This window comes from Aotus nancymaae, unplaced genomic scaffold (genome assembly GCF_030222135.1).
Source record: "Aotus nancymaae isolate 86718 unplaced genomic scaffold, 86718_ANA_hifiasm-v0.15.2.pri h1tg000002l, whole genome shotgun sequence".
Lineage (NCBI taxonomy): Eukaryota > Metazoa > Chordata > Mammalia > Primates > Aotidae > Aotus > Aotus nancymaae.
The window spans coordinates 1,940,357-1,964,019 of NW_026988413.1; the positions used below are offsets into that span (position 1 = coordinate 1,940,357).

The 23,663-nt window shown below is 45.1% G+C and overlaps 1 protein-coding gene across 2 annotated transcripts in view; it reads right to left on the reverse strand.

Annotated features, from left to right (window-relative positions):
* Window positions 1–604: 604 nt before the first annotated feature.
* The window catches only part of UBE3C (ubiquitin protein ligase E3C), a 121,229-nt gene continuing 98,170 nt past the window's right edge, over window positions 605–23,663 (reverse strand). For both annotated transcript variants that reach the window (XM_064367388.1, XM_064367418.1), the window contains exons 19-23: window positions 20,830–21,042; window positions 15,368–15,556; window positions 15,200–15,266; window positions 11,819–11,949; window positions 605–2,383 (exon numbers count right to left, since the gene is read on the reverse strand). In XM_064367388.1, the coding sequence (XP_064223458.1) occupies window positions 2,213–2,383; window positions 11,819–11,949; window positions 15,200–15,266; window positions 15,368–15,556; window positions 20,830–21,042 (771 nt within the window). In that variant the 3' untranslated portion in view covers window positions 605–2,212. The remainder of the gene's footprint in view (window positions 2,384–11,818; window positions 11,950–15,199; window positions 15,267–15,367; window positions 15,557–20,829; window positions 21,043–23,663) is intronic.

Here is a 23,663-nt window from a genome sequence, read left to right on the forward strand (position 1 = left end):
GGAGTCCTTGGCCCCTCCACAGCCTTTCCCGTGCTCCCAGTTCCATGGCTGCAGGTCTGTGTGTCAACGGCTCGGATGCATGGAGTGCAGACTGCAGGCTCATGGTGGGCAGGGACGCGGTACCTGGCTTCACAAAGCACACCCATCGTGCGAACCACTGCAATCGATAAAGCTGCCCTCACGAGCTCAGGATACCAGAACCACCACTCTGCAGGTAACGCCGCATGAGAAATAGTTGTAATAACCCCAAGTCAGCACTGAGGTTTGTGTACAAATTACCAGAAAGCAGAAAGAAGGACAGAACATAGAAAAAGGCAAACCAAACAAAGAGTCTTCCTCCAGAAACTTCTCAAGAATGAATGCTAAACCCAGTGGCAGACGCAGGAAGGGAACCCGGTGGCTAGGAGTGCACCGGCCTGGCTTGGGAGCCTCGCTCGGCCCACCTACGATGACAGGCCCTCCTCCCAGGACCTCTGATTCTCAGTAAGCGCAGGCCATCTCATCACACACATTGCTGTGAGCAACCAGTACCACTCAGAAGCTGTGGCTTTACAAGAGCAGAACGCCCCTAGCCACAATGATCTGGGGCAGGACTCCAACACACTCTTGGGAAAAAAACATTTAATGTAAATGTTTAGCCATCAGAACATACAAATAAATAAATAAGCTCAGAATAGCTGAGAAAAAAACACAAATAAGTGAACTGTCAATTTCTCTTCAGTCTCAGATATGCTATTTCCAAAATACTGATAATAAAATATACAAATTAACTAATATATAGAATATTCAACATAAAACCTAAAATAAAAAATAACCAAAGACCAACCCTAATTATTTTATTTCTGTATATCAAGACTATGAATAGGATTTAAATGCTTAATTCATTATTCAAATTAAGAAATTATCCATTTTGTTTTGATAATGTTCATTGTCTTAAAAGTGTCATTCGGTTTCCCCACGTTTAAAAGTATATTGCTAATTATGGTCAATTAACTATGACAGCCCACAGAGCCTCCAGTGACAGTGAAATACTAGACACAGAAGAGATAAATGAGGATTTAGATCCCCTCCCCCCAGCATCAGCAGAGGGTCACTCTGCTCCCACAGCTGACGCTTTGAGACACTTTCTGTTCGTAGAGAGTAAAACCCTCCAGCAACAAGTCAGGTCCTGATAAAGTGCCTACTGCAGGAACTACTGACACTCCTCCTCCCTGGATATGCGCCAGGGACTGTCCCGTCTTCGACTCAGAGCAGCACCAGGAAGCAGAGGGTGCCAAGCACGGCAAGTCACCCAAAATATCCAGGAAGACAAGTGGTTGCAGCCCAGGGGCAAGGAGGGCGAGCGGATGATGGAGAGACCCGGCACGGCAGGCATCGGGACAAAGATGCAGCTGCCACTTTGGTTCAAACGACTTTAATGACGCCAGTGTCTGTCCACCCCCAAGTAAGTGGGGACAGTGGGTGACACACGCTGCAGGAGCTGGGCAGACCCTCCTCCTCCACCTCCCCTGAAAGCTCTCCAGGCACAAAGTGGAGACAGAAATAGGACAACGAATGGAGCCCCCACCTCACAGCCACAGACGGGACTCTCCAAACCATGACGCCGCAGCTGTGGTATACTGAAAACACGCATGCTAGTCCCATTTGGGGAAATGGCTTAAAAAGCACAAATAAAATATTCCCATCGTCATCTGTTTTCCAGACCTAACCACGCTGGGAAAGGCAGCAGAAAAAAAATGCCTTCAGTTCCAATAATGAGGCTTGTAAACAACCCAACCACGTGAGAAGCGGTGGCCCCACGGCGTCTCAGACCCTGTATCTCTGCCGCCCGCACAGCCCGTCTGAGCCCCGGAGCAGCGTGCTGCCTGCTCAGGAGGACTCTGATCTCATCAGAAAGCCAAAGCTTCATCTTTGGTTAATTTCACTGAGATGCCACTAGTCTAAAAACTGTGCTCTTCTTGGCAATATTACTAAATTAGCCACATGGCACATAATGTGTTATTTTAAGTTATTTGAAAAGCAATGTCCATCTAATAAGTGACCACACCGTAATAAAAATCATTTAAAAAAGGGAGAGAGGGAGGAATGCAGAATGAAAGAAGGAGCTTAGGAGAGCCTCGGGCGTGCAGTCTGAGCATCCTCGTGGGTCTGGGGAGGCGCTGCCGACGAAGGAAGCACTGGTTCTCTGCAGGGTCAGATCCCAGCATCCGCCTCAGCTCAGTTCAAAGCCAGCAGCACATTCAATAGCATATAGAAGTTTACTTCGCAAAAGTGTCTCGTCGTAGAATTCAGGGAGTTTCAGCAGGTTCATGCAGGTGCTGGCTGTGGGGAGCCGCTCAAGGTCAGAGCCTCCATTGTGAATACAAAATGCGGGATACAACTCCTGAAAAACAGCATGTGTAAAAGATGTAGCTGTAACAAGCATGGTGTTACGTGAGCTTTAACACAAAGCACACAAATGTGCCTGTCCAATCAGCAAAAAGTTAACCCTGCAGATTTTCCCGAAACCACATTTGCTTTTTAAAAAAAATCGCACTGACGACTTAGCTGTGAATTATATAAAAGGTTGTGCGCTGTGCTTCAGGCATAAAAAGGGATAAATAACATTCCAGGCCAGGAGCATGGCTCACACCTGTAGTCCCAGCACTTTGGGAGGCCTCGGTGGGAGGATGGCTTGAGCTCAGGGGTTTGCCTGGGCAACATAACGAGACACCATTTCCACTAAAAATACTTGGGAGGCTCAGGTGAAAAGATTGCTTCAGCCCAAGAGGCTGAGGTTACTGACCTATGATCACAACACTGCACTCCAGCCTGTGCCACACAACAAGATCCTGTCTATAAAGATTTTTAAAAAGGATCAAGATTTATTCTATCTTCCCTGTACAAGCTATTCCTTGGGTTAACCAAATCGTTGGTGAGAAGGAACAAAGCTGTTTTTAAATAGAAAGTTCCAGCTAATAAATGATAAAGCATGTAATCAGAATATGGCTGTTTTAGAACCACATTAAACACTGGATATAGGTAGTGATGATAAGTGACCACTAAAATCGAGGCATTCTGAGTGCACAGCTGGACACCAGCACGGCAGGGAGGTGACTCAGGAGAAGCGGTTCTCCCACAATGACTACGGGCATAGGAGGCATACAACATTATCTATGTGATGTATTGCCAAGACAAGAACAACTCAAATTTGGAATATGTATGAGACCCCTATCAGTTTTCAAGAGACACAAAGAAGCAACCCAGTTCCCGTTAATTAAATTACAAGGCAAAAATCGAGGGAGGTGGAACACCCATAGAGACGTGCACGAAGCAAACGCAGTGATGAAATGTGGCTTGCTTGTGCCAGAATCTAAATAACTGTTAACAAAAAGAGATGATGAGGGAAATTCGAATGTTGTTTTCAGATGTGTTCATGACACATCTGCTGGTGTTACAGGTGCGGTGTGGAAATTCTCGTCCCTGCATCAGAGATTCCCAGTTCCCATTCCCACGGGCGGCCAACGCTATCAGTGTCTGAAGTGCTCCTAGAGATTTAATGCACGCACGAGAAAATGTTCTCCCTCCTCTGGTTCTAAAATGGAAAACCGTGAGCACAGCATGCATACTATTCCATGCCTCGCTTTTCTCATGTTTGTGAGTCTCGCTCATCTTTCCCTGCCTCAGTGTCTTCACCTCTGAGGCTGCATGGTGACCCATGGACGTGTGTGGTACCATGTGTTGGTGGGCACTTTCCTCAGCTTTTTACAAAACATGATGCAATGAGTATGTACTTAGTTTGCACAACTGCACATGGATCGCAGACAAAACTGTCAATGTCAGGCAGTGCTAAAGGCAGACTGAGTGCATGAGACCTGAGGAAAGGTCAGTCCTCCGACGGCTACAAAGAACCAGCAGCCCCACCTTCTTCTCACACACAAACATCATTAGCTACTTGCCTCAAACTTGAGATAGGTGATTTATTTGTTCTCTTCCAACAGGAAGACAATAAAGCACAGACTGCCCTCGTTCTGCTCACCGTCCCAGCCTGTGCCACCTAACAAGGTCAGCCCTTCACTGCACACGAAACTCTATGAGAGGCGGCCGGGCGGCAGCAGGGGCTTCACCCACATTCACATCTCCTGGGACTATACCCTAAGAAATAATTAGAGATGCACATGATAAGACATGCACAGGATGCTCGCAGCAGCACGACGAAGGAAGAGTCGTAAACAGCTCATAAGAAAGCCAACCGGTCAATTCACATGATGGGTCACTACAAAGGTCATTAGAAAGATTTCAAAAGGAAAAAGATTTCACGAGGAAAAATGATCCTTATGTAATATTGGGTAAAAAAGGTACCCATGGCCAGGCGCTGTGACTCAGGCCTGTAATCCCAGCTCTTAGGGAGGCAGAGGCAGGAGGATAGCTTGAGCCCAGGAGTTTGAGACCTGCCTGGGCGATATATCGAGACCCTATTCTTGGGGAAAAAAAAAAGGTACCCTATAAAATTGTACACAGGATACAGCTAAAATTATATTTAAAAATTATGTGGGCCGGGCGCGGTGGCTCAAGCCTGTAATCCCAGCACTTTGGGAGGCCGAGGCGGGTGGATCACGAGGTCAAGAGATCGAGACCATCCTGGTCAACATGGTGAAACCCCGTCTCTACTAATACAAAAAATTAGCTGGGCATGGTGGCGCGTGCCTGTAATCCCAGCTACTCAGGAGGCTGAGGCAGGAGAATTGCCTGAACCCAGGAGGCGGAGATTGCGGTGAGCCGAGATCGCGCCATTGCGCTCCAGCCTGGGTATCAAGAGCGAAACTCCGTCTCAAAAAAAAAAAAAAAAAAAAAAAAAATTATGTGACTGGGCATTGTGGCTCATGCCTGTAATCACAGCACTCTGGGACGCCAAGACAGGTTGATCATCTGAGGTCAGGAGTTCTGAGACCGGCCTGAGCAACATGGTGAAACTGCATCTCTAATAAAAACACAAAATTCACCAGGTGTGGTGGCGCGTGCCTGTAATAATCCCAGCTACTCAGGAGGCTGAGGCAGGAGAATCAATTGCTTGAACCTGGGAGGCAGAGGCTGCAGTGAGCTGAGATGGTGCACTGCACTCCAGCCTAGGCAATAAGAGTGAAACTCTGTCTTAAAAAAAAAAAGCCAGGCACGGTGGCTCACGCCTGTAATCCCAGCACTTTGAGGGGCTGAGGCGGGTGGATCACTTGAGGTCAGGAGTTCAAGACTAGCCTGGTGATCATGGTGAAACTCTGACTCTACTAAAAATACAAATATTTAGCCATGGGTAGTGGCAGGCGCCTGTAATTCCAGCTACTTGGGAGGCTAAGGCAGGAGAATCACTTGAACCTGGGAGGCAGAGGTTGCAGTGAGCCAAGATCGCACCATTGCATTTCAGCCTGGGTGACAGAGTGAGACGCTGTCTCAAAAAAAAAAAGTCTAACAGGCTGAGCATGTTGGCTCACACCTGTAATCCCAGTACTTTGGGAGGCTGAGGTGGGAGGGTCACTCAAGGCCAGGAGTGTTAGACAGCCTGGGCAACAGAGCAGGGCCCTATCTCTACCAAAAATGAACAAAAATTTTGCATATCTATATTAACACACACTCATGTATGTAGATAAAATACATTAATAAGAGGAAGAAACATAAAAAAAGAATGGGCAGAATGGGAGAGAATACAGATTTCTTACATTTGATCACAAATTCTAATTTTCTATAATGAAAACATTACTTTTATTGAAAGGTTAAAAAAAATCCAACAATATAAAAAAATGTGCTTTCTGTGCCAACAGTGCTCCCACAAACCTGGTGAATGTTCCTGAAACGGAGTCTTGCTCTGTCACCCAGGCTGGAGTGCAGTGGCGCCATCTTGGCTCACTGCAACCTCTGCCTCCTGGGTTCAAGCGATTTTCCTGCCTCAGCCTCCTGAGTAGCTGGGATTACAGGTGTGCGCCACCACACCCAGCTAATTTTTGTATTTTTAGTAGAGACAGGGTTTCACCATGTCGGTCAGGCCGGTCTTGAACTACTGACCTCATGATCTGTCTGCCTCAGCCCCCCGAAGTGCTGGGATTACAGGCGTGAGCCACCGAGCCTGGCCAGACTTATATATATGATTCTTACTATTGACCTTTGGAGGTCTCTCTACTGTTAAATATAAATTTCATTAAAAAATATATATGTGGCATATAATATGTGCTAAAACCCACTGTCTTTTTTTCCCCGAAATTATAGTTTATTTGCTACTTTTTAATTTTTTTTTCCTCTCTTTAACCTGCAACACAGGCAAAATATTTGCTACTTTAAATCTCTCATAAGAATGTTAGAACAAGAACCAAAGGAGAACCACAAAGAACACTTATTACACTTATTATTTAGCATTCTGAGTATGCGAGGGCAGTAATTTTCACAAATGAAAATACTAAAATGGAAGCATCACGTTTTTGAAACGAAGAGGATCTCTGAATGAAGGGGTCAGTGAGTGCTGGCAACGTCACTGGATAAATGAAAAGCCTAAAATCTATTTTGCAGTTAAATGCCACATTTTAGTGTTTCTTTCATAGCGCTAATTGAATTTCCTACTTGGAGTCTTAAAAGTAAAAAAAATGAAGTTCTTCATTGAAATCTGAGTCAAGGGCACCATTTTGTGCATAATTAAATACAGTACAACGGGAATTTGCATTAATTCAGAGTGAGAAAAATCATCAATTTATTCTGTGGCCTGATGGTAACTTAACAATTTTCTACAGCACTTTAATGATTTTTTGTCTGTAACAATCGCATTTATTAAACATATTAAACTTTAATTAGCTTTAGCAGATGTTACTCTTCTCCAATAATCTGGCACTAAGGAGTTTCATAACTTTAAAATTATGCCTGCCTGCCTTTGCTATTTATAGTACTTCAACTGAAAGACATTCTCTTCCTTTAAGTCTGAATTAATTCTGGCAGCCGTTGCAAAACCAGGCATACTAAGCTAACCGGAAAGCCTAAATATTAAGATGATTTTTCTAAAATGGGTGTCTAACATATAGTAACTTCAAAAACACTTATCATGGAAAAATCAATTCAGTTTTACATGTTAGAACATAGAGAAAAATAAAATAGGAAGACTGCCTCACGGATGCCTACAGTGTTTTCCGTGGTATAACTCGATGATTGTACAGTATCATCACTGGGGTAGGAGGAGTCTCCCTCGTAGTCTAGTTGGGATTTTAAAAGCTAATGTACATCCCTCTACTTCTGCTCCCCTAACCTGACGATGGTGGTCTCACGGAGATAAGGCTCGCGTTACCACTGGCTCTTCAGTTGGCTGTTGGAATGTCTAGACCCTACTCCGTCCAGCAGGATTTCTAATTTTGATTGCTACTCATGTGATTAGCATTATCTAATTAGCCAGGAGCTGACAAAAATCTGAGTCTTCCAGTGTTTTGATGGGAGCAGGTCCTCCAAACTTCCTTGTATGAAACTAGATGAGATGCATAATTTTCTTGCTTTGGAGCAAACTAGTTCTGAAACAAAGATACTAGAAGCCTCATCTATCATAAAAAATGTTAATGATAGAATTACCAAATGGCATGAAAATCCTTCTTGACAAAATGCTGCCTCCATTTACTCAGGCTGTCTGCAGGCCTTACCCGCAGTCCTTCTGCTCTTTAGACCCCGACACAGCAAGCCTCCCCCAGCAGCACAGGCGGTGCCCAGTTGCCACTGCGTTTGAGAGACTGCCCGGGTCAGTGCTTCAAACTCTGAAGTAGACCCATAACATTCAGGCTTCTCTCACTCTGTCTTCTAGTTTATGATTCTGAATGCTACCTCGTTTCCCCCTATGCCTGGTAAATAGAGTTGGTTTTGCATGGTTATTTTTTCTCTCCAACAATTTGAAAGATTATCATTTCTACTAACACCATTGAGTAAGTCTTCACTAACACGTTTAAGTCCACACATCTTTATTACTCATTGCTTCCGAATTGTAACAGCGTGGATGACTGACCTATTGCAAACAAAGCCACTGCAGGGAGGCCCCACCTGTCTACCGTGTCCCAGCTCCAGTTCCGAGGGCACTTACTGAGCTGCTGTATTAGTTCAGAGATGTCAATTTTTAAAAACAGCTTAACTGAGGTGTACTTGGCATACTATAAGGTTACCCATTTAAATGTACAATCCGAAGATTTTAGTGAATGTACAGAGGCCCACAACCATCCCCACAATCCGGTTCTGGATTGTTCCACTTCTCCAAAGCTCCCGCTGCCACCTCCAGCCCCGTGCCAGCCCCAAATCCCGCTCTGTCTCTGTAAATGTGTCTTTCAAAGGACATTTTTTTTTCAGACGAAGTCTCACTCTGTCACCAGGCTGGAGTGCAGTGGCGCGATCTCTACTCACTGTAAGCTCCGCCTCCCGGGTTCAAGCGATTCTCCTGCTTCAGGCTTCTGAGTAGCTGGGATTACAGGCACCAGCCAACCATACCTGGCTAATTTTTGTATTTTAAACAGAAACAGGTTTTCACCATGTTGCCCAGGCTGGTCTCGAACTCCCGAACCTTAAATAATCTGCCTGCCCCAGCCTCCCAAAGTGCTGGGATTACAGGCGTGAGCCACTGTGCCCAGCCTCAGAGGACATTTTATCCAAGTGGAATTATGTATAATAATACATAGTCTTCGGTCTTGCTTCTTTCACTCAGCACAATTTTTTCTTTCTTTTTTTTGACACAGACTCTTGCTCTGTCACCCAGGATGGAGTGCAGTGGTACAATCTTGGCTCAATGCAACCTCGACCTCCTGGGTTCAAAGGATTTTCCTGCGTCAGCCTCAGCAGTAGCTGGGATTCCAGGTGCGAGCCACCATGCCCAGCCAAAAATGAACATTTTCGGGCCCCACTCAGATCTGAACCAGTACTCAGTGGAGGTGGAGCACAGCAGTCCTGTTGTGACCGGCTCTTTCGTGTTAGGCCAGTTGTCCCTTCACGTCCCTCAGAGAATCCGATCCAGGACCACACACTGCCTTTCATTGGCATGCTCTTCAGTTTCCTTCTTCTGTACCCCATTTTCAAGGGGTACAGGGAAGTTATCTTAAGAATGATCGTCAATGTGGCGTTGCACTGCCACTGAGGCAGTGCACAGATGACAGATGTTCACATGGAGCATATATGGATGTTCAGAGCAACAGTCTGTGTAAGTGCAATTTCCTGACTTGTGATCATTTAATTGTGGCCATTTAAAAATGTCTTTACGGCTCACACCTGTAATCCCAGCACTTTGGGAGGCCGAGGCGGGTGGATCACCTGAGATCGGGAGGTTTGAGACCAGCCTGACCAACAAGGAGAAACCTCGTCTCTACTAAAAATACAAAAATTAGCCAGGCATGGCGGCGCAGGCCTGTAATCCCAACTACTCGGGAGGCTGAGGCAGGAAAATCACTTGAACCCGGGAGGCAGAGGCTGCGGTGAGCCAAGATCTCACCATTGCACTCCAGCCTGGGGAACAAGAGAACTCTCTATGCTTAGGAAGTATGCGCTGAGATACTGAGGGAAGACCTGATGTCTTCCACCCATTCTCAAATGACTCAGGAAAGAAATGCTTGAAAAGAATGATAAAGTAAATGCAGCAATGGTTACAACTGGTCATTGTGGATTTAGAAGTTCTTTGGTCAATTCTCACAACTTTTCTATACATTTAAAATAGTTTCAAAGTAAAAAGTTAAAGGATAGCTTCACTTAGAAATATAATAAAATACTTAATATCACTTTTTTCCCCTTGAGACAGGATCTCGCTACTCCATTGCCCAGGTTGGTCTTCAGCTCCTGGGCTTAACTAATCCTCCCACCTAAGCCTCAAGAGTGGCTGGGACAGCAAGAGTGTGCGGGAACTCTCATGTAACTTTCTGACAGAAGGTTATTTGAAAGTGAATGCCAGCTAGGCATGGTGTAGTGGCTGACACCTGTAATCCCAGCATTTTCGGAGGCTGAAATGAGAGGATTGCTTGAGCCCAGGAGTTGGGAGACCAGTCTGGGTAATACAGTGAAACCCCTTTCTATGAAAAACCAGGCCGGGCGCGGTGGCTCACGCCTGTAATCCCAGCACTTTGGGAGGCCGAGGCGGGTGGATCACGAGGTCAAGAGATCGAGACCATCCTGGTCAACAAGACGAAACCCCGTCTCTACTAAAATACAAAAAATTAGCTGGGCACGGTGGCGCGTGCCTGTAATCCCAGCTACTCAGGAGGCTGAGGCAGGAGAATTGGCTGAACCCAGGAGGCGGAGGTTGCGGTGAGCCGAGATCGCGCCATTGCACTCCAGCCTGGGTAACAAGAGCGAAAACTCCGACTCAAAAAAAAAAAAAAAAAAAAAAGAAAAACCAAAATATGCCCAGCGTGATGGCTCACACCTGTAGTCCCACTTTGGGAGGCTCAGGCAGGGAGATCACGAGGTCAGGAGATCGAGACCATCCTGGCCAACATCGTGAAACCCCGTCTCTACTAAAAATACAAAAATCAGCTGAGCGTGGTGGTGCATGCCTGCAGTCCCAGCTACTCAGGAGGCTGAGGCAGGAGAACTGCTTGAACCCGGGAGGCAGAGGTTGCAGTGAGGTGAGATTGCACCACTGCACTCCAGCCTGGCAACAGAGTAAGACTCTGTCTCAAAAAAAAAAAAAAAAAAAAAAAAAAAAAAAAAAAATCAAAATATTAGTCAGGCATGGTGGTACATGCCTGTAATCATAGCTACTTGGGAGGCTGAGGTGGGAACACCGCTGCTTTAGCCTGGGTGGCTGAGGCTGCAGTGAGCTGTGATCATGCCACTGCATTACAGCCTGGGTGATACAGCAAGTGCCCAACTCAATTTAAAAAAAAAAAAGGAAAAAAGAAACCAAATGCCTATTTTTTAAGTTTTGTAAGCACAAACTACATATAATACTTATCTAATCATATATTATTCTATAACATATATTTCACTGTTTGTATTTTTAAATGTTAATATGCTTTTATTTTAATTTACAATGAAAACAGGAATTATTATTAGATATTCCTGAGGCAAACTTTTTTTTTCTTTTTTGAGACAGGCTCTCACTCTGTCACCCAGGCTGGAGTGCAGTGGCACGATCTTGGCTCACTGCAACCTTCACCTCCTGGGTTCAAGCGATTCTTGTGCCTCAGCCTCCTAAGTAGGTGGGATTACAGGTGCATGCCGCCATGCCCGGCTCATTTTTTTGGACTTTCAGTAGAGACAGAGTTTTACCACGTGGCCAGGCTGGTCGCCAACTCCTGACTTCAAATGATCCACCTGCCTGAGGCAATTTTAATTGCTAAAAATAAGTCAAATGATTTAAGCTCAGCATTAATTTCCAGAAGTGGTAAAAGAAGGCTGGGTAAGTGGGTAAGTAACAGCGAGTGAGCAGGAGGGAAAGGTGCTTCTGCTCGTGCCCTCTCCATCAACATGTCTACGGTGTACCTGCGAGCAGGAGGGAAAGGTGCTTCTGCTCGTGCCCTCTCCATCAACATGTCTAGGTTGCACCTGCTTCAAGCCCAAGATGTGTTACAGATTTATGAGACTGATTATTCATCCTGCAAACAGTCCCTCCAAAAGCAGGGTTTGTTCACAGGCAATCAGAACCCCAATGTATAACTATCACATGAATAGGTCATTGTGAACAAACAAAACAAGCAACCCCAAATAAAACTAGCACCGAAATGTATATACATAACTGGTACTTAATTAAAATACAGCTGAAGGTAAGAACAAGAGTGTATATAACAGGACTGCATCTAACCCCACTGCACGTTCTGCTGTCTTTCTTATTATGATTTGGTCTTTAAAGCAAATGTACCTTAAACCCCAAGAGAGGGGGTCGAGAGCAGCTTGTCACAAACTTCAGCAGTTTGCGCTTCTCTTCATCGGTGAAACCTTCCACAACTCTCCAGAAGACCTTAATGACAGGGTGGTCGGCAGAGTAGCCTCCTGCGGCAAAATGAACATGTTTAATGATACGCAAAGCATGCCCACCCCTCAGGATCCACAGGGCTTGGTCTAGATCCCACGGATACTGACGTCCACGGATCCTCAAGTCCCTTCTACAGAATGGTGTGGCCGTCTGTGTGTCACCTGCGTACATCCTTCTGTGCACTTCCGTACGCTCCAGAGCACTTGTATCCTCTACGCCAACGCAGAGGCTATGTAAATGGCTGTGATGCTATACTGTTTTGCACATATTCGGTGCAGACACGACCACTGGATTTTTCCTCAAATATTTAAAATATGCAACTGGTTGAAGCCATGGATGTGGATAGAACTCACAGATATGAAGGACCAATTGTAAATGCAAAAGTGGAATTCTCTGTCCCCAACCCCCTCCCCTGCCCCCGGCTACTTGCCACTTATGTGGAGGTGATGGGCAAAGAACAAGAAGGGGAGAGCAACTTAAGGAGGATCAAAGCAGGGCCGGGCATAGTGGCTCACACCTGCAATACACTCAGCACTTGGGGAGGCCCAGGCTCACAGACCACCTGAGGCCGGGAGTTCAAGACCAGCCTGGCCAACGTGGTGAAACCCCGTTTCTACCAAAAATACAAAAAATAGCTGGACGTTGTGGCGTGCACCCACAATCCTAGCTTCTCTGGATGCTGAGGTGGGAGAATCGCTTGAACCTAGGAGGCGGAGGTTGCAGTGAGCTGAGATCACATTACTTCACTCCAGCCTGGGTGACAGGGCGAGAGAGACACATACACACACACACACACACACACATACACACACACACACGGTGACACAGGGCGAGAGACACATTCACACACACACAGCAACACACACACACACGGACAGACACACACCTGAAGACACACACACACACACACGGCGACACACATACATACACACGGACGGACGGACACACACCCGAAGACACAGAGACACACATACACACCACACAGTGACAGAGGGTGAGAGAGACACACAGACACATACCCCCAAAGACACAAACACACACACGGTGACACACATACACACACATGGATGGAAGGACACACACCTGAAGACAGACACACACACACGGTGACACAGGGCGAGAGAGACACATACACACACCTGAACACACACACACACACACCCACGAAGCTGACAAAGGCTAGAACAAGGATTGCCCTGTAGCTATAAGATGAATGTGGGCACCAAAAGCTACCGCCAAGCAGCCTTATTTTGAAGAACTGTGCTGGCAGCTCGAAGCCGCTGCTGAGCAGACAGTAGAGAAGGGTCTGCGTGTGGCCATTCAACGACACACAACGGGTGCCTAGTTTCCCAGCGTGATACGTTGTCTAATTTTATCACCTCCCCTTCTGATGACAACTTACTCTTCAGATATGAATACCATGACTAACAACTCACTACACGATGAGACCACTATTCCAAAATGGAATGTCTGCTACTTACAGCTTTTAATCTCGTAAAGTGCTTCCTAAACCTTAAATAATTGCTATATATTGTCGCCTCACTGTTAATATGCTACAGAAATAACACCAATAAAATGTCTTAAGTGCATTAATTGGCACCAAAATGATTATAGTATTTTAAACCTATTTACCGGTATAGCTGAGACGATTAGAGGTGCCAGCCCTCAGTGCGGGTGGGTAATGCAAACAACCGAGGGCGATATCTTGGCAAAGGGAAGGTCAGACTGATTTCATTTCCTTAAACTTAAGACTCGATCACCGGGACAGTGTGACCATAGGCATTATTTGCTTTATTACGTAAAGATTAGACTTAATATTCAGAGAAACACAAACTAACTACAGATAAGAGATACATACACACAGATACACACACGTAGATATAAAAACGATTCTTAGTAAATTTAGAGTTTTGCAACCATCAGCACAATCCAGCTTCAGAACATTTCCATTTCCTCAAAAAGATCCCACCTGCACCCAGTAGACAACTCGTGGGTATGTGGGGATACCTCATTCGGGTTTACGCGGCATTTCTCTATAATGACTAATGTGCTGAACATCACACCATGTGCTGATTGGCTTCCTGGCTATTTATCTATTTTACTTTTTTCTTCTTTTTTTTTTCAGGACAGCAATTTAACATTCTTGGAGTAATCTATCTTCTTAGGTAAAACATGTTTAATTTTTTTTGCCTATGTATGTATGTATTTAGAGACAGGGTTTCAATCCTGTTGCCCAGGCTGGAGTGCAGCAGTGGGATCTCGGCTCACTGAGATCTCATGACCTCCGGCTCCCAGCTCAAGTGATTCTCCTGCCTCAGCATCCCAAGTAGCTGGGACTGCAGGTGTGCGGCACCGTGCCCCCCTAATTTTTGTATTTTTTGTAAAGATGGGATTTCGTCATGTTGCCCAGGCTGGTTTCAAACTCTTGAGCTCAAGTGATCTGCCTGCCTTGGCCTCCCAAAGACTGGGATTACAGGCATGAACCACTGCACTCAGCCATCTGGTTTCTGAACCATGTAAATTACCCATACAAAAGACTACATTAAAAATTACTTTGGGGCTGGGCACAGCAGCTCACACCCATAATCCCTCCCAATTTGGGAGGCTGAAGTGGGTGGATCATTTGAGTTCAGGAGTTTGAAACCAGCCTGCGCAACAACATGATGAAACCTCGTCTCTACTAAAAATGCAAAAATTAGTTGGGCCTGGTGGCAGGTGCCTGTAATCTCAGCTATTTGGGAGGCTGAGGAGGGAGAACTGCTTGAACCTGGGAGGTGGAGGTCTCAGTGAGCTGAAATAGCCACTGCACACCAGCCTGGGCAACAAGAGTGAAACTCTGTTTGGGAAAAAAAAACTAAATAAATAATAAAAATAAAATAAAAAAGGCCGGGTGCGGTGGCTCACGCCTGTAATCCCAGCACTTTGGGAGGCCGAGCCGGGTGGATCACGAGGTCAAGAGATCGAGACCATCCTGGTCAACATGGTGAAACCCCGTCTCTACTAAAAATACAAAAAATTAGCCGGGCATGGTGGCGCATGCCTGTAATCCCAGCTACTCAGGAGGCTGAGGTAGGAGAATTGCCTGAACCCAGGAGGCGGAGGTTGCGGTGAGCCCAGATCGCGCCATTGCACTCCAGCCTGGGTAACAAGAGTGAAACTCCGTCTCAAAAAAAATAAATAAATAAATAAATAAATAAATAAAAATTACTTTGGAAGTATGATCACCTGCAACGTTTTCAGAAAAAATAACTAGTAGTGATAACATACCTGAATAATTTGTAAAGGATTTTAGGTCCTCCAGACAAATGGGAACTTGTGCACCAGAAATTAATACCTAAGGGAAAAAGTCCAAATGATAAAATTTAAGATAAATTTTAAGAAAGACTTTTCATTTCCTGTGACAAACGTATCCCAGAAAGTCAGCAGGTAGGGTACCTGAATTTCTTGCTGATCAAACATTCGGAGCCACTCCAGGCTGACGACATTGGCGAGGCCCTGCCGGAAAGCCAGGCAGTGCTGGCGGATCTGTCTGTTCAGCCTGTAGTCTGCCACCAAGTGGATGTATGCAATCCGGTTGGCGCTGGTGACAGGGATGTCTTTCCCCCCAAATTTCAGTTCAACTACCTGTAAATACAAAACATAAGGATCTCAAAATTCTCAAAGTATGGTAATAATAATAGGTTAAAAAAAGACAAGAAACAAATGTGTTAAGAAAATAGGACTTGTTTTGTGAACAAGAATCTATATACGAAACAGTACACGAGTGTGCACACTACTGTGCACAGATTCAGGTGCACTCCAAGAAGATTCTCCAAAGCCCAGCATCTTATTCTGTCTTTAAGATCACTAACTATCCATGTTTGCTCCAAAGTACTAGGGAATTGTGAAGCAATGTCACTGTGGCCATTTTATTTAAACAAAAATGAGAAATCACAACGGGCAAAGATACGAACCAAACAATCAACATAAGTCAAAAGAGAAGAAGGGACTTCTTCTGGAGGAAACAGGAAGGCCACGGTAAAGTGATTTCCTCATATTCATCCACAGAAGCAGCACACACTTACCTGTGTGCTTACACAACGTCGCTGCTCTCACAAGCACTGATGCAAAGGACGGTGGTAACGATTAGTGGTAACAGACCAGCTGATTTCTTATGCACATAAACACAGTGAGTAAGAACACTGTTTATTAGTACATGGCCAAACTCACAGATCTGCAGGTGTAGTGTGGGGCTCCCATAAGCACCACAAGCATGCTCATGAGAAAAGCAACACAGTGGAAACATCCAGACCGGGATCTTACTGTCCCCGACTTGTGTGACAGACAAGTCACTGTATATCTTGACACTTTGGGCCATTAATAAAATTGTGACATTTGTTTTTTCTGACTTGGAATTTTTGTGATGATATAAATTCATAAATACAAAACCAGTACACGGGCAAAATATCGTAATATAAACATGTGACCATAATTTATAACGAGTATACTTTAAATAAAGAAATTTTAAAAAAAAGTGTTAATTAAGAAAACCAAAAACCAGGCTGGGTGTAGTGGCTCACACCTCTAATCCTAATCTCAGCACTTTGGGAGGCTGAGGCAGGAGGACCCCTTAAGTTCAGGAGTTTGAGATAAGACCCCCATCTATATTTCTTTTTTATTCCTTTTTTTTTTTTGAAATGGAGTCTCGCCCTGTTGCCCAGGCTGGAGTGCAATGGCGTGATCTCGGCTCACTACAACCTCCACCTCCCGGGTTCAAATGATTCTCCTGCCTCAGCCTTCCAAGCAGCTGGGATTATAGGCACCCACCACCACACCTGGCTAATTTTTGTGTTTTTAGTAGAGATGGGGCGTTGGCCAGGCTGGTCTGGAACTCCTGATCTCAAGTGATCCGCCCACCTCGGCCTCCCAAAGTGCTGGGTTTACAGGTGTAACCCACCATGCCTGGCTTCCCCATCTATAGTTCTAAAACAAAACAAAAAACAACAAAAACACCCAACTGCATTCCTGGTGTTAGATAAGGGAAGTCTAAACCATGGATAAAGAAAATACAAAATAAGCCCAAAATAAATGAACAAAGACATTCCCACTTCCCTACCTTTCCATTCTTTTCTTTTCACAGCCTTCAGTTTTCCTGGTAACTTTAATATCCCCAGAGTAACAGACAAGACTGCTGCCCTTGGGCAATGGCACTGATGTCCCAGTCTCTCACCATTTACATAAAGGCTGTTTCACAAATCTGCTAGAGAGATTGACTTAAGTCATCCTACAGCTGATGGTTACAGGAGGAGAGTCGTTTGCTGGTTCTCATTTAAATAGAACGTTCAAATTGAACCTGAATGTTCAATTTACCAGATTTGATTCTTTTAACATTTCACATTTTAAATGATGATTCAATTATTCTTACTAATTCACTTTCTAAGTTTTGGAACCATCAACTCTTAAGAACGGGCTTTCAATTCCATTGTCTTCATTCTGATTAAAGATTGTGTTCATTACCTTAATTCCTTTGCCTGTACTCAGCTGACAGTCCATCTGTTAACCAAGCCTCGGGAGGCTAGCTATTATATTTCAATATATAAAATACCACCCCTTCCTTTAAATGGATTAGAGGCAGGTAATAAATGATGATGTACTTGTATGATTTGGAAGACAAAGGACCAGTGAAGTTATCAGTTAGAGGAACTTCCAAGGCTCCCAATTACCTTGCCTGATCAGAAAAAACAAACATTTCTAATAACTTTTTTTTTGAGACAGGGTCTCACTCTGTCACCCAGGCTGGGGTGCAGGGGCTCGATCATGGCTCACTGCAGCCTCAGCCTCCTGGGTTCAAGCGATTCTTGTGCCTCAGCCTCCGGGGTAGCTCGGATTACAGGTGCATGCCACCATGTCCAGCTCATTTTTTAATATTTTTAGTAAAGAGAAGGTTTCACCATGTTGGCCAGGCTGGTCTTGAACTCCGGATCTCAAATGATCCGTCCACCTTGGCCTCCCAAAGTATTGGGATTATAGGCGTGAGCGCTGTGCTTGACCTCTAATACCTTTTAAATGGTTACACTACTTTTAATTTAAAATCCTCTCTCAGGCTAAGCCTAAACAACTATGTGAACTTAAGAATCATGTAAAATAAGTGCTAAACTTCCGATCTGAGGGACATACTCAAAATTTCCTTTAAATACAAACATATTTAACTGAAGCAGTTCTCAGGACAGCAAGAAACCAATGGCTGTCCCCTCTGCTCCTCCAGAAGGTCCGTCTTCACCTGGAAACCAGAAGGGCCCACAGGACACCACCATACATGACCTGCTTCCAGTAGCTCATTTAATCCTCTGGTACTCACACCCCCATCTGAGATGAGGAATGGGTCTTGTGACTTTCTTAAGCCTCACAGAAAAGCTGCCCAGCTAGGACCTGAACGAAGGTGTCGTGACTCAAATCCAATCTTTTCTTCCTAACAGCTCCTTATTTGTGGGTCCTTCTTAAACCCTTAGCGTCTTCCGCTAGAAAGAGTTCTATGTAAATTGGTAGTCTAAAATTCATGTTGACTATTAAACAGATTAACAAACAGCTGAAGAAAGCAAATTTGAGAACAGCACCATTATTTTAAAAGGGATGATTAACATAACCTGCTGACGCAATAAAGTATTTGCATATTACAAGTCTTTAAATCACGTTTTATAAACTTAAAAACTTGTATAGAGGACTACCCATTTATTTCTAGAGAAGTCCTTAAGATCTCCCTCTAAATTAGGTGCTTCACTGGTGAATTTCTTAATTTTTCTAATTAGGCTCTTTAGTATAATTATTCTCATACATTATCTATAACTTTTTAACTCAGTGGGACTTTCTATGAATAATTGGAACGTCTTAACTTCACACTTTTGCTTTTAACAGACTCCAGTATTATCAGCAAAGCTTTAATGGAATTCTTGCATATGTGACATTTCACTATTACCATCTACTCCAGAAGGAAAAATGGGAAATCCTCGCATTAGCAAAGGCCTCAGGCAGGTCACTACAGCACTCACCGTGCCAAGGCTTTTACGCCATTTAGAAATCACGCCACTAGGTGGTGCAAGGCCACAGCAGCAAGTGGCATCACTGGATGTGGAACATTTCCTAATGACAGCAACCAAAATTATCTACATTTTGCACTGTTGAAAATTCAGCTCTATAGTATGGAAGGATATGTAGAAACAAAAGCCACTAAATAAGCTGTAGCCAGATAAAATATGGCTCTTGGACAGTCATGGTGACTTGCGTCTGTAATCCCAGCACTTTAGGAGGCTGAGGCAGGAGGACCTCAGGAGTTTACCACCAGCCTAGACAAGACAGGGAGACTCCTATGTCTTCAAAAAATTAGCCAGACATGGTGGCTCATGCCTGTAATTCCAGCACTTTGGGAGGCAAACACAGGAGGATCACGTGAACCCAGTTTGGGTAACATGGGGAGACATTGTCTCTACAAAAAAACTCAAAAATTAGCCAGGCGTGGTGGTGCATGCCTGCGTGTAATCCCAGCTACTCAGGAGGCTGAGGCTGCAGAGAGCCAAGGTTGCATCACTACGTAGACTCCAGCTTGGGTGACAGAGTGAGACCCTGTCTCAAAACCACACAACAACAACAAAAAACCCCATAGGCTAAAGCAGACAGAACAGTGTGTGCGCTCTCAACCCTCACAGCCAGTTCACCAGGCATCACAGCTGGCCAGTCTCTGGCACTGATACCCCCACTACTTCCCCTCTTCTCATCATCAGATAAGGTGAGTATCCCTTATCTGAATGAGATACTTGGGCAAGAAGTGTTTGGATTTTTTCCTCCCAAATTTTGGAATACTTGAATTATACTTATCAGGTATAATTTCAGTTATAATTTTCCTTAATAGAAAACCTGAAATGATCCAATGAGCGTTTCCTTTGAGCTTCATGTCAGAACTCAGAAAGTTCTGGATTTTGGAGCATTCTGGATTTTCAGATTAGGGATGCTCAAAGTATATTTGAGGCAAATCCCAGATGTTACCAACTCACTAGTAATTATTTTAGTATGCTGTACATGGATACCTCTAACAGCATTCTTCTTAACAGCCCAAACATAGGAACAACCCAATGTCCATCAACCAATAAAGACCTTGTGGTATATCCATATAATGGAGTATCATTTGGCCAGAAAAAGGAATGAAGTCCTGATCCATGCAACTACAAGCCAAGGAAGCCCACGTGAAAGACTCCACGGATGGGGACCGTCCGCAGCAGGCCCATGCAGAGACACAGTAGACTGGTGGCTGCCTCCATGGGGTGGGGGAGCCCGCTAATGCGTGCACAGTTGCTCTGTAGAGCAAGGAAAATGTGCTGACATTAGCTGGGGTGATGATGGCTGCACAACTCTACAAACATACCAAAAACCCACTGAATCACACACTCTAAAAAGGGCGGATTTTATGGTATGTGAGTTACATGTTGATAAAGCTGTTAAGAAAATCAGTCTGAATCTCCAATACAGACCTTCCTTTTTCCTTTTTTAAAAATTATAAAATTACCAAAAACAACCAGCTCGGGGGCAAGGAAGGAGGACTAAGCACAAGGGTCCTGCCGGGAAGCTGCTGAACGGCTCCCGCAGCCCCGCAAGAGCCAGGAGAGCGACAAGGCTGGGCTGCAGCCTCGGGAGCGCATCCCCTGAATGAAATACCTGGGCGAGAAGTGTTTGGATCGGGCTGCCGGGCAGAACAGGCCTCCTGTGTGGCGGCAGAATTGCACTCAGCTCAGAGGCCAGGGCTAAGGTGCTAACTCAGTCATTTTAACTAAAACGCGCATAAGTCAAACAACGTAAAGCAAACGGACTTCCACACAAAAGGAGATGCTGCTACAGAGGTGTGTGAATCGTCCTCCTCACTGACCCCTCACCTGCGCCTCTCCCAGGTCGTTGTTGACCACCGTGAAGTTCAGCCCAAGATCCTCCACGTCGTCTTCGTAGCTCTTCAGAAAGAGCAGATTCTTATACACCTCAGGGTCTAGGGAGGCAAGGTGGTGAATGTCCACATCTGCACTGGTTCCAAGCAACTTGGAGAGAAAGAAGCCGGCAAAGGGCAGTTCCACCAGCATATTTTCGTAGAGAGCCTTCAAACGAGGACAGCGACAATGTTAGCATTTAAGATACAGGCCTCTTGCATGCTTCCTACAAGTAAAGAAACCATACGCTCAATTTATTAAACCGAATCCTAAGAGGGCAGGTATTTTCTCCTCATGGTACCGAAGGTGGAAGCTTATATTCGCTGGGCAAGTACCGTGCCCCAGGCTTCCAATGCACGCACTCCGCTGGGGAAAACTCTGGAACAGACCACCTAGGGCCGAAATCGTGCAATTCTGAAGAGCCAGATCCTTCCTGTGAGTCAGAAGCCAACAACTGCTTCTCGTCAAGGGAAGGATGGCGAGTCCTCCAGGAACTGCAGGTACGTCACTCTCCCGAGGTGGCCACAGCAATTGCGGCTCCGCAGGCCACCTGCTGGGAGCCCCACTGTGCCCCCAGCTCCTGGGGTTTTGGGCCACCCTTGGGGGGCCCTGGCTTGTGGCTCCCACGCCCCTTTCCTGTCTCTTCTCACAGCTGTCTTCCCTGTGTGTGCTCTCTCTGGGTCTGAATCTCTTCTTTCTCTTATCAGGACACTAGTCATTAGATTTCAGGACCCACTCCCATTTAGTATGGCGTCATCTTAACCTGAGGACGATTAAGATGAGATGACCTTACCTAAACTTTGCACAGACCTTATTTCCAAACAAGGCCATGCTCAAGGACAGACTATTAGGACTTGAGCACAGTTTCTGGAATGCCTGTTCCTAACCACATGTCATTCTGCCCTGCAGCACAAAAGCAGCCACAGACAATGTGTCAAAGAGTGAGGGTGGCTATGTTCCAAATTCAGGTTTCATGTAATTTTTCACATGTCAATAAATATCACTTATTATTTATTTATTTATCTTTTGAGACCAAGTCTTGCTCTGTTGTCCAGGCTGGAGTGCAGTGGTGTGATCTCGGTTCACTGCAAACTCCACATCCCAGGTTCAAGCAATTCTCCTGCCTCAGCTTCCTGAGTAGCTGGGATTACAGGCACCTGATACTACGCCCACCTAATTTTTGTGGTTTTAGTAGAGGAGGGGTTTCGGCATGTTGGCCAGGCTGGTCTCGAACTCCTGAGCTCACGTGATCCACCTATATCAGCCTCCCAAAGTGCTGGGATTATAGGTGGGAGCCACTGTACCCAGCCTACTTATGTTTTTACTGTAAGTTACTGCATACCTTTTCAATCAAATAATTTGCTGCATAATTTCTTGTATTTGTTTATATCAAAGTATAATTTATGTGTAGTAGAATGTACACATCCTCCTGTACAGCCTGATGAACTTTTACATTTGATTATACCTGTGTGGCGACCACAAAGATCAAGATATAGAAACTTTTTACTTTTTTCATTACCACCAGCAAAGTATGAGGGTTCTAACTGGTGTACATCCTCGCCAAATTCCTGATAACTAATGGTACTGGATTAAATCAAGTATTGGTGAGTATTACTAGATTAGTTACTATATTAATCTCTAAAAATTCCATAGCAAAAAAAGGTGGGAAGGAAAAATGTAAGTTTTCCAACATGAAGTCAGGTTTTCGTTGGCATGATAAATATTCCAATGGCCTAAGGTTGTAAAATGCCACAAGGAATCGGAAATAAGCGTGAACTATTCAGTAAGTCTTAGTATTTTATTCTAACAAACAACTGACTTGGAAGCCACACAAATCTGTCTTGTCATAATGGTTTTTGAGGCGGAGTCTTGCTCCGCTGCCCAGGCTGCAGTACAGTGGTGTGATCTCGGCTCACTGCAACCCCCATCTCCTCGGCCTCCCCAGTAGCTGGGATTACAGGTGTGTGCCACCACACCCGGTTAATTTTGTATTTTTAGTGGAGATAGGGTTTTGCCATGTTGGTCAGGCTGGTCACAAACTCCTGAACTCAGGTGATCTGCCCGCCTCAGCCTCCCAGTGTTGGATTACAGGCGTGAGCCGCTGTGCCTGGCCAAAAGTTTTCTAATATAGACAGGAGTTACCATTCCTCGAGCACTTACTAGGCACCAGGCGCCAGGCACTGTGCTAGGCATGCAGCTGGACATTAGTTATCTCGTTTCCATGTGGTCTATCTGGACAATTTGTTAAGGGAAAGGAATGGAAGGAAACAAGATACCTGGTTTCCTCTACAAAAGCCATTTGTGTTAGAATACATCCAGTCAGGCCTGGTGCGATGGCTCACCCCTGCATCCCAGCACTTTGGGAGGCCACGGCGAGTGGATCACCTGAGGTCAAGAGTTCAAGATCAGCCCAACCCGCACGGTGAAACCTTGTCTCTACTAAACACGAAAAACTGGTCGGGTGTGATGGCACATGCCTGTAATCCCAGCCACTTGGGAGGCTAAGGCAGGAGAATCGCTTCAACCTGGGAGGAAGAGGTTGCAGTGAGCCGAGATTGCACCACTACACTCCAGCCTGGACAAAAAGAGCATACATTCCGTCTCAAAAAAAAAAAGAATGTACCTAGTCTTCAGAGAGGTGTGCTATTGTGCTACCCAGGGAATACCAAAATAAAAACAAAACTTTATGGGGTAGTTATTCATCCATGAGACAGTCAAGTCAGAAGTCACTCTTCCAACCTAGAGGCCATCACCTAACCACATCACGCACTGTAAACATTAGGGAGATC